This window comes from Vanessa tameamea, chromosome 31 (assembly GCF_037043105.1).
Source record: "Vanessa tameamea isolate UH-Manoa-2023 chromosome 31, ilVanTame1 primary haplotype, whole genome shotgun sequence".
NCBI classification, from domain to species: Eukaryota; Metazoa; Arthropoda; class Insecta; order Lepidoptera; family Nymphalidae; genus Vanessa; species Vanessa tameamea.
Genome location: NC_087339.1, coordinates 4274926 through 4287158, shown reverse-complemented (window position 1 = coordinate 4287158; position 12233 = coordinate 4274926). Strand labels below are relative to the sequence as shown.

General features: G+C 33.2%; 1 protein-coding gene across 1 annotated transcript; it reads left to right on the top strand.

Annotated features, from left to right (window-relative positions):
• Positions 1-329: 329 nt before the first annotated feature.
• LOC113394112 (uncharacterized) lies at positions 330-9767 on the top strand. The gene is made up of 5 exons (XM_064220069.1): positions 330-460; positions 5667-5858; positions 6664-7430; positions 8529-8844; positions 9193-9767. Exons 2-5 carry the CDS (start codon positions 5675-5677, stop codon positions 9765-9767), a joined length of 1842 nt encoding a protein of 613 aa, XP_064076139.1. The 5' UTR covers positions 330-460; positions 5667-5674.
• The last annotated feature ends 2466 nt before the right edge of the window (positions 9768-12233 follow it).

Sequence of the window (12233 nt, the reverse complement as noted above, 5' to 3'; positions counted from 1 at the left end):
AATCATATTTGTGTCCAACACTTTATACTTATATACATTAAGATATAAATTAATGTTTTATTTTGTTTTTATTTTTTTTCATCATTATTCGAAGTCCAAAAACCATTTCACTAAAACATCGATTTAAAGTGACTGGTCACGTAGTATTACAACCCTACTTGGTGAAATGGGGAATAACCATTTTATGTAAAATTATAAAAACATGACGCAGATTGCAGTTGATAATAGAATTATATATAATAGCATAGATAATGACTGTTACAATGACTGTTTTTTTTTTATCAAAGATTATATCAGTAAGTTTTTATCGTTCATTTGATGTCAATCACGACGAACAGTCTTTGTAAGCTATTGTAAAATTGAAAATATCTGTCAAAGTTAACGAATATCGAAGAGTGAGAAATAAGAAGTTTTCGAGAAGATTATAAAAAGGATTTTTTCGAAGTGATTTTGTTTCGAGGTATGTGTTTTTGTTATTGTATGTATATTAAAAATAATGATGTTATTATCATAAGGAAACTATTCTAATAATCCATTTATTCTTAATGGTGTTGTTTTTATTGTCATAATGTAAATATAAATTAAAAACTATAAAATAATAATTTAACTTATTAAAATTAAACTTATCTAATATACCTTTACTCTATAAATACAATCAACCAAAATTATGAAAAAAAAAACGAAAACTTTGTTACACATTGAAGTTATTTCCTTATCCTTTAGAATAATTGATGGTTGCGGTTTAGTAATCTGCTCCAGGAGCAGGGGGTAGAGGGGCTGTGGGGAAGGATATGAGTATTCTCCCTATGCTCTGGTACCATACCCATCATGCGAATTTGCTTCGTTCCTGAGATATTGGCAAAAACTAATCTTATAAATCTAACCTCAAATCAGGCTATTTATTAACAATTTCGAAACTCAGTGGCCTTCGGCGCTACGGGATGTGCAGCACCTCCGCCTTTCAGCAGGCGGGTGCTGCACCCCCTTCGCGCCTTCGGTTTCTTAAAAAACACTCTAGGGGTAAGTCCGACAAGACCATATTGAGTCAGAGTTAACAGAGTCGGTTTTGTGTCAGTTTTATACAATCAAATGTGTAAATCTAAGTTTTCTAGCAAAATCAGCGAAATAAATCACAACAAACAAAATGAGCACTCATTCGAATAACGCGAGTCAAAAAGAAACAACGAACGACATATTTAAATATGAATAATGTCAAAACATATTCGTGATATTTGACACATTCATTTAGCGTTTTGACATATGACAAGCACCTTATGTATATTGCATCCTTGTCGAACTTAAACAAAATAGTTACTTATCCTGCTCTTATAGTGATATTACGATCTATTTGACATATTTCCGCGTGTATAGGTTATGATAGTTTTTCTTAATTTTCTCGAAAATGGTGCAGTTTCGCAGGACGCGAGTGGTATTGTTGTAATCAGGGACCAATCCTCTAACATATACAACAATTTGTTCCCCCAAAATCGTGGAGCATTATTTTAAACCCAACCCTAATTGATATTGATAATATCGAAGACGAAGGCCCTCCAGCTAAACTGGTTGGTAAACTGTGTGATAGTAACTCGTGACACAAACAGTATGTCTATAAAAATAAAATTCACGGAATTGTCTTCAATATCTCTGTTTATGTACAAATGGAGTGAACCAGTCTGAGGGACATATCATCATAATGAATAGCATAACTTTTTTTTCTTACAATGCCTAAAGAATAAACTTGCTAGCTATTAAAACATGTTGACTTTTGATGACTGATTATTTGAGTATTGTAAAAATGTAAAAGCAAAAATAAATATTTCACAAATAACATAATATCTTAGCTATAATCTTAATATTATTTGTTATTTTCTGTTGTGTTCAACTTCACTAAAGATCCATCTAAGAATAATCTTCACTACTATTATAAATGCAAAAGTAACTGTTAAATATCTTTAAGTGTCTATAAATGGTGTGTCACAGCTTACCGTCTCTTGGCCAATTTATCATTTTGTGCAAAAAAAAAAACAAAATAGTCTACAATACAATGCTAATATATGCAATCCTTTATGAAAATAGCTCGAATATATATTTAGTAAATGGAAATTGAAATTGAGCTAAGATGGCCCAGTGGGTAGAACATGTGCATCTTAACCGATGATTTCGGGTTCAAACCCAGGCAAGCACCACTGAATTTTCATATGCTTAATTTGGGTTTATAATTCATCTCGTGCTCGGCTATGAAGGGAAACATCATGAGGAAACCTGCACGTGTCTAAGTGCAACAAAATTCTGCCACATGTGTATTGAATCAACCCGCATTGGTCGCAGTATGGTGGAATATGCTCCAAACCTTCTCCTCAAAGGGAGAGGAGGCTCTAGCCCAGCAGTGGGAAATTTACATGCTGTTAATGTTATGTTTTATAAATGATTAGTGGTTAAATATCTTATTGCTAAGCAAAGGCATCTGTTTATTGTACTGTGGGTTGATGTGTATAAACCAAATTTTACTGATTTCAGCTTTTTTGCTCACTGTATTTTCCTTACTCACCTAACTAGAGATTTATAATTTATTAATACAAATGTAGTATATGAAAACTAAGTAGTGCTTCTGTTGTGTTCGACTTAATTAAAGATCCATCTAACAATAATCTTCACTACTATTATAAATGCAAAAGTAACTGTCTGTCTGTTGCTCTTTCATGGCCAAACTACTGAACAAAAATTAATGAAATTTGCTTTGAAGCAAGTTGGAGCTCCAAGGAGATATCTTTATTATACCTTATGCTCAACCTTGTTTCATTAGGGGATGGGCTGATTATCCTTAACACAAAGGATAATTAGTTTAACTGTTTGTAAAGCGCCAAACCACATTTAAATAGAGTACTTAGCTAATAATAAAATTTAATTTTATTTTGTAAACTCATATATACAAGCTTATTTTTGTAATATTTTCTTTTTGTGCCAATCAATTATTATTATTTGCAATACAACAATGATATAATTATTATTTGTTGCGGGCGAAATATAGTTTAAAATAAATTAACGATTTATAAAAAAGTTTATCACGAATAATAATAATATTAATTTTAGTGTCCACAAATAAATTAAGAATATTATTAGTTGCTGTCTGTTACAAATCGTTCAGGTTAAAACTAAGTTCATATAATATAATGTTCAATATGAAATAATAAAAAAAAAATGGCAACTTGAAAAGGCACAGATGCAAAATTCAGTAAAAAGGTTTAATTATGAAAAAAAAAAAAAAACTTCAGGAACTATAACTATTTGAAAACAATAAAATTACTTTATATTTTGTTTAATAAGGAAAACTAACAGCTATCCATATTGCTAGGGGATGACATTTTTATATAATGTGCCTGTGACTTGAATGAGTAGTGTGCATTAAATGATACCCCTAGTAGGCTAGTATTATAATATGACGTTTTAAAACGAAACAAAAAAAATAATTAAATACATTCATTGTCATAGTGAGAGAATTTTTTTTATTCAATTCGATAATGTATGTCGGCGGATGATCACGTATTTAAGAAAAACACGTGCCCGGAAATTATTGTTTTAATTGTTTTTAATAATTGAAAACTGTTTGATTATTAAATTAATAATATTAAGTGAATTTTGAGATGTTAAATTAGTTTGAAATATTTTACCGTCGATAAATAGATGTTATATTGAGTGAATAGTGCCCCCACCCATTTTTGTTATAAAAGACCGAACGCCCGCCGTTACCGGCAGGCTTGTTCGAGCCGTCGGAGCGATCGGACCTCCTCAGTTTGGAATAAATCAGAGAAGAATATTTCCTGAGTTTAATTTCATATCTTCGGGGAAGGATAGAAATCCACAGCAATGCTGACGTCATGTTTTTTAAAAACAAGCACCTTCGACATGTACAACATCCTATAACATTTTTTTTTCCTTAATGGCTTTCACATCCCTTGTTTATGAGACATATTTGGCCAATTAGTCCAATTACGACGTTATATGAAAGTAGCACGCAGGGAAAATGTTCGGTGTTTAGCTTTGAAAAATGTTTATCAGTAGTAAATGGAAAATATTTGTAGGCGATAAAGAGAATAATTTAAATAGTTAAGTCTTAAGTTATGAAAGGAAATATATCTCATTAAATAAACTGGAAAAGCAGAATGCGAATAAGTGAGAAGAGACTGATAATTTATAGGTCGGGGTATATAAATAAATAAATAATAAATAAATATTGGACAACATCACATACATTACTCTGATCCCAATGTAAGTAGCTAAAGCACTTGTTTTATGGAAGATCAGAAGTAACGACGGTACCACAAACACCCAGACCCAAGACAACATAGAAAACTAATGAACTTTTTCTACATCGACTCGGCCGGGAATCGAACCCGGGACCTCGGAGTGGCGTACCCATGAAAACCGGTGTACACACTACTCGACCACGGAGGTCGTCAATATCTGGAGGGAGAACGTCGTATAAAGAAAATGTCAATCCTAAAACATTATCGGAGATAATGTTACATAAATACTAGCGAGACTTACGTCCAAAGGTTGTTGCCGTTCCGAAGTATTCATTCAAAAAATTATAAACCTAAAGTGATGCCGGCTGAAATCGAAGGGGGTGCGGGGAGCGGATGAGCAGATACGTCCAGCGCTCGCGCTGCCGTGCGGCGTTGCCGTTTTTACAGGATATTGAACTAATATTGGAAATGGTGTTTTAATTTCCGTGTGAATTATTTTGTTCAAAATATTTCACTTTTTTTACTATTCGTCTATTTGTATTTCCGATAATTTTATTAGCTTTATATTGAAGACTATTAATCCTCGTTTCATTGATGGTAGGGCTTTGTGCCCGTCTGGGTAGGCACCACCCACTCATCAGATATTCTACCGCCAAACAACAGTAATCAGTATTGTTGTGATCCGGTTTGAAGGGTGACTGAGCCAGTGTAACTTTAGGCACAAAGGACATAACATCTTAGTTCTCAGGGTTGTCCTTCGAAAACTATTCAGGATATCGATAGTATCGTCTTGATCAGCACTATCGATAGCATCGATAGCTCTAAGTGAGCAATACTATTGATTACGGCAAAATCTCTGTAAGCAATACTGTTGGTAGCAGCGATACTATTGATACTATCGAAACTATCGATAGTGTTGGATTATCGATAGTTTCGGTTAAAAGTAATGGGTTTTACAATACTATTGATAGTATTGCTCATGGGGAGCAACTTAACTTTTTTTTTTTTTTTTAATTCTTTACCACAGTTTACATAGCATATTTAAGGCTGGGTCTCCCTAGTGAGCATGATTCATACTCGTGTCAGAGGGACCCCACTCTTCCATAACATGTTGTGTTATATAAGCAACCAAAGAATAAACAAACTTTTAATTAATATAAATAAAAAAAAAAACAAAGAAAATAAAGTAAAATCAAATTTAAAAAAAAAAGATAACTGAACTTATTAATTATTACAAAGTGCAAGTGTTTTTTGTGAGGCAAGTGTGAGTGTGTGTGTATAAGTGAGTGTATAAATCATTGATGTACAATTAGTGTATGTGTTTTTATAGATAAAAAATATATTGTTTACTTCCTACGAACGAGTAAAGTTAACTATCGATAGTATATCGATATGCAAGACTAATATTACGTATATTTACAGAATCAACGATGGAATCAAAAAACGAAGTCTACGTAATATCGTTGGACGCTGTTGACGTAAATTTGTTGCCAACAAGTTACAAGTACGCTCACGAGAAAATCGTTCCGCTTTGGACTAAAAGCAACTTGGATCTGAGGAATAATGATTATTACGAATTTGAGATCAGATCAAATGAATGTATTCAACGGATAGGTACGTTTCTTACATAGTTTTTTCTTTTTTTTTTTGTGATATATTTACGCGGAGCAAATGACCACAGCCCATAGACAATGGCACCGTAAGAAATATTAACCATTCCTTACAACGCCAATGTGCCGCCGACCTTCGGAACTAAGATGTTGTCTCTCGTGACATTGATTACAACACCAGCAGGAGTAAAGTTATTAAACAAATTTGACCTTGAATTATTGACATTACTGGTCGAGATCTATAATAATCTCTGGTATTCTTTACTGATGTGTTAAAATTGCTTTTTCAATAACGGCGATGTTATTATCGGAACTTGTGAATAAGGATTTATTCATCGAAAACTGTTTGTAGTTTATGATATAGCAGTTATTAGTAAGTAACATGAAATACGGCAATGTAATGTTTAATTATCTTTACTTCTGTCATTGGAGTTTAATATGAGATAAGTACAGTACAATGCCAAGATTTTTCACGTATTCATGAGTCAGACCTGAAGACGTGGCTTAGTTTTCAAATGTGAGTTTTTTGTGATTTTTTTTTTTTGCTATAAGTCCATTATAACTGTTTGACGCGTTCATCCAAACAAAAACAGAAAGTATAAAAGCAAGTAAAACTATAATTTACTTGAAAAAAAAAAGTTTGTCCATTGTGTTGAAGGAATATCATTGTAAGTAACATGAATCTGTCAAATGAAATTTTACTGCACATGTAGCCAGCACAAATCTATGCAGAGGCCATACTTCAGCAACATATTTATTAATAATTTATTTATTTAAAAACAATATTAAATTTAATTTATTGTTAACAGATAAGAAAAATTTTACTATCGAATTTATGACATGTCATATTTGTGACATTGATGTACCAAGAGTATACTTGAACGAACACAACAAAAGCTTCAAACACAAATTCAATACAAAAATAGCGGACGTCGCTTTAAAGCGCCTACAACTATACATGACAAGAAACGACAATACAGATTCAGAAAATATCGAAAGAGATCCTTCCACATATTACTGTCTGGAATGTTCCATAATTGTTGATCGTAAAGATGAGATTACTCATAAAAAATCAATGCCGCATAAAAATTCAGTTCTATTCGAAAGATTTCTAAAGGATTTTCTTTATTTGTATACGAATGATGATCAACTTGATGTTAAAGACACACAAGATACTAAAACGGAAACAGTTGATGCAGATAACGAATTTAAAATCGGAGCTAAAAAAGAGCAAATAGGAAATAAAGAAATTGCAAAAAATCCGACAGTTACAACAGTTGATAAACCTAAGATTAATCTAAAAGACTATTTAACGATTTTAAATAACAAAGTTAAAACAAAACCGATGTTTTTTAAAGCAAATGGTAATTATGTCGAAATCGAAACACTAGACGGAAGTGTAGTTAGAGTTTGCGAAGAGAGTTTTCACGCCTCGAGAAAACTGGGGCGGAAATTTAACCAATGTATGATATGCAAAGATATCTTCGATTTGAAATTGTACAATGAGCACATACTGAGCGACGGTCATATGAAGATGGTGAGCCTACCGTTAAAGGACAAGCATTGTGTGCGAGAGGTAAGACTGTCTTTATTTTTACCAACTTTTATTCAAGGTCAAATCTTGAAATCTAAAATAGAACAACTTCTCGTCATAGGTTATGATTTTATATGTCAGTTCGGTTCCGACGATGATGCCTTATAGTGTTGAGCATGACTTGATCCTACGCCCAGGATGTGTTCCATGACAGATACTCCTCGACAGTCAACAGTGTAGAAATAACATACGGAATACTATATAAGCTTGTTTTTAGGGTAAAACCCTATTACTAAGTGTCCGTCTGTTTGTCCGTCCATCTGTCACGAGGACGAGATATTTCTGTTGCCGTTATAACAATCAATACTAAAAAACAGAATATATATATAAATTTGTACAGTAATAGTTACAGGAATAGTTTTATCTGCTAAACTAATTTGATTTGAGCGTTATGATGTATCCTAGCTCATATTATAAGGCTTTTTTTATTATATAGCCCTTTTTTTGGTGGTAGGGCTTTGTGCTAGCCCGTCTGGGTAAGTACCACCAACTCATCAGATATTCTACCGCAAAACAGCAGTACCCCGTATTGTTGTGTTCCGGTTTGAATGGTGATGAGTAACTACAGGCACAGGGGACATAACATCTTAGTTCCTAAGGTTGTTGGAACATTGGCGATGTAAGGAATGGTTAATATTTCTTACAGCGCCATTGTTTATGGGCGGTGGTGACCACTTATCATCCGGTGGCCCATTTTCTCGACCGCCTACCTATATAATTTAAAAAAAAAGTCTGTTACGCTTTCACATTGACAAGAGTACGGAAAATTATACATTGTATCTAACCAGGTCCCGCCAAAATCAGAGGCCACTAAGCTGAAGCCGTGGGCAAGAACTAGTATTTTATAAAATACTAGCTACTCGTCCCGGCAAGTATAGACGTCGCGCAGATAAAAATAAGATTTACAAAAAAAGTTTGTATTGCAGGAAAAAACTCCTCTTTAACCTCCTTGGTTAAAAAATAGTTGACACTTTAACATAATTTTTAACTTATAACTGTTACAGAGTTTCATCACAAACATATAAATATTTATTTAGACGTATATTCATGTTAATTTATATATATATATGTTGTTTCCAGATTAGTGACTCGTGGAGACACTGCTTGGTATGTAACGCAATCATTGAATGTACCGATTTACACTCACTTTGTAATACAGACCACAGTAACAATTTGCAAAATCTACTAATATCTGATAAAGTAAATGAACTTCATACTAAGAGTGATACAAATGCAGATTTCAAAGTAAATGAAACAGTTAGTGAGCCTATACGTTTGTACAATGACGTTTTAAAAAGTATCCCTTCAAATAATCCAAAAGACAATAATGTAATCGACTCTAACGTTGATACGAATATTAATAATAATAATAATAATATAGACGAGATACAATCAAGTAATGATGACGAAGTAAAAAGAAAAAGATTTTGCGATGCGAATCTTTCGATAAGTACAAAGAAATTGAAAAAACACGAGAAGACGATGAAACACATTTTCAATACAATGACTGATAGTCATTACTTGCTTAAAATTGTAGACGTAAATATTCTACAATGTAAAGTTTGTAAAGTTGACATTCTAAATCATTACGATGATATTGATAACCATTTCAGTCATGCGGATCATGTTAACAATTACGACAAACTATTAAACACAAACAGTATTAGAAAGTTAGATAAAATGACGTATTACTGTACTAATTGTAATGTTCCTATCTTGTTTAAAAACGAATATTTACACACAGAATCGAGAGAACATAGAATTCAATCGAATTTCAATGTTAAACCAAAGACGATTAGAGAAATTGATGAAACAGAAAATCGAAATGCTACGATAGATAAACCAGCTGTTGAACCAGCGACAAATGTTGGTGAAATTGTCGAACCGAATGTTAATAATACCGTTGAACAAACAAAAAATGTCAGTAACATTGTTGACCCAGCTACAGATGTCTGTAAAATTGTCGAACCAGTTACAAATGTTAGTATAAGTGTTAAACCGGTTAAAAAGGTTACTACTAAGGTTGAACAAACAGATAATGTTGCTAAAATCGTCAAACCGGTTACAAATATTAGTAAAATTGTTGAATCAATTCCAAGTTGTAGTAAGGTTGATAACTCTGACCAAAATGTTAGAACAGTTGCAAATATAAATACAACGGAACCGATAGGCAAGGCTAACGATCCAAATTATTATTTCTGTCCCATCTGTCAGGTTAAAGTTCCGAATAATTGTGAAAATATTAAAATTCACACTAAGGGACGACCTCATAAGAAGAATTTGGACAAATTAGAGGCGAATATTGTCAAAAAAACGTGAATGTATGAACAAAGGTTCGGAACAAGCACATTATCTATTGTCCGAAACAAAAGAGTTGAGGCGAATATCAAGACGCATCTTCAAGGCGTCAGTCATACGATCAAATATAAAATAATGTTCTTAAAAGAAAATCGGTTAGTCGTTATCGACGATGGTGTTTACTGTGCTGTGTGTGTAGTTCAAGTCGGTAAACGTTGCGAAATATCACATTGTACTGGTAAAAAGCATATTTCGAATTTGCAGGCTTAAATTACACTCTTAGGGCGGAAAATATCTTGAGCGTTCGACTTGATAATTGTTACATCTAGCCTTCTACATGGTTGTGAGCAAAGGTATAGATGCCTCCGAGGAGTAGGTCTGATCTGACAGATGTTCTAATCAGCATAACAAAAGGGAATATTGTAACCTGATGCGTCACAATTAAGATCTTTTTGGGCAATGTCCAGATGTGCAATGTCCAAAAAAGTTTCCATATCTTGGGCATATATTCAGGTATGAGAGAATTAACTCCTACAACAACTCCTACAATGATAAAAATGGCAACGTTTCACGTTTTGCGATTTATTCATTCAAATACTAGATAAGGCAAAGTAATTTATTTTTTATTAATTAAAACTTGTAATCATCGGCTTTTTTCTTTTATTATATGCACGAATCATACATATAAACCTTCTGAATCACTGTACACTGTGTAACCGCAATAAAATCGGTTGCTTTGTTTAAAATATTTAATCGTATAGACGCAGGGAAGCTGTTTTATAATCGATCAAACATGTCGGGGGAATTATCTGGTTTCTTACAAATATTTTATACTCTATTCCAAGCGTAATAGGAAAAAAGCTAAATAAACAACATTTGACAGTAAATTGACGCGATATAGAGCTTGATCAATCTATGATATCCACTATGGATTTGAAAGAAAATGGCATTTTGAACGTCGACGAAACTGTTATCGTAATTTTGGAAGTGAAATTAAAAATTGTTTAAGTAGTTAAGTGTAATAGTGTTGTATTATAAATAAAGATATATTAATCGTAAACTCTTAGTAGTGCACAACATAGCCGAGCTATTAGCAAATCGCACTAAATAGGTACATCTAAGGTTTGTTTAATAACCTACTTCAAAAAGGAGGAGGTTATCAATTCGTCTGTATTTTTTTTTTATATTTGTTACCTCAGAACTTGACTGGGTGAACCGATTTTGATGATTTTTTTTTGAAAGCTACTGCTTCCCGTGTGGTCCCATTTCAATTTGGTCCAGTTCTGATGATGGTATCCATAAAAAAAACCATATAAGTCTTAAATTTGCATTAAGTATGTGCGCGACAAATGGGCGAATAACTCAATATCACGTCAACCAATTTTGATGATTCTTTTTTTATTGGAAAGCATATAGTTCAAGGATAGTTTGGTGTCAGTTTGGTTAGGTTCGGATCATGGGATCCATGACAAAGTAACCGAACTCTTCAATTCTGAGGAGCAAATTAATGATACTCGGTCGAATCTTTTGTTGCGTCAAATATGAAGTCGCATCCTCCGCGTTCGCGTGTCGAAGCAACAGAACATATTATGTCCTAACCGTTGTGAACGGAACGGGAGCTCCATCGCTTAGTACTTGTCTGACAACGACCGCGGGACTAAATCTTAAATAATCATAGCTTATTCAATAAATTTATTAAATAGGCAGGGCCAGTTTTTTTTAAAGGATAAACCCGCTTAATTATTAATATTATTAAACAAAACAATAATGAAATTTTAATAAAAAGATTTTAGCAAAGTGCCATGCGGTATGGAACAAAACTTTCTTGTACGTAAAACACCTGTTACCATTCATTACTGCTCTGTTACCTGATAAAAAAAGCGATAAATCAATAATAACTCCGTCTTTTGAAAATATATTAATTAATTTGTACTTTAAATAAAACACGATTTTGATATTTTAAAAATATTGGTGAACAAACAATTTTTGCTTGGGGACGACTTTTTCCGCCACCGATTTTAAACTGACCCGTGTAACACTTCAACCTTAAAAAATTAATAAGTTGTGTCGAAACTGGTTTAATATTCAGATACAAGATTTAACACTAACAGATAAGGTTAAATAAAATATACTTTTTTTTTTTAAACGTGACACTTATTGGCGCGCTTAGGCGACTCGTATATCGTGACGGCATGACATTCTCTTATGCATCCTCTATACTTGATAGTTAGGTATTCTCCTGTGATTAGAGCAGACCTGTGATAAAATCACGTTGACGTGCCCCACTCTTTTTCCCAATCGCTTCAGTGCAAAGAAAGTTGTGAGGGAGTTCTATTGTTAGCCTCAGATTATCTATCTGGGTACACGCACTAAGTTAAATGTCAGAAGAAATTCAGTCGACTGGAAATATGTCCTACTACGTCTGGGTTGAGCTTCCACACTCTTCCCCTCGTGGAAAATAGAGGAGCGCGTCTTCGGGAATCGTAT

Bases quoted from the DNA above. Each gene is read 5' to 3' on its own strand.
- LOC113394112 (XM_064220069.1), top strand. From the start codon at position 5,675: ATGGAATCAAAAAACGAAGTCTACGTAATATCGTTGGACGCTGTTGAC. The intron at 5,859-6,663 runs GTACGTTTCTTA...TATTGTTAACAG, and splicing joins TGAATGTATTCAACGGATAG to ATAAGAAAAATTTTACTATC. The intron at 7,431-8,528 runs GTAAGACTGTCT...TGTTGTTTCCAG, and splicing joins ACAAGCATTGTGTGCGAGAG to ATTAGTGACTCGTGGAGACA.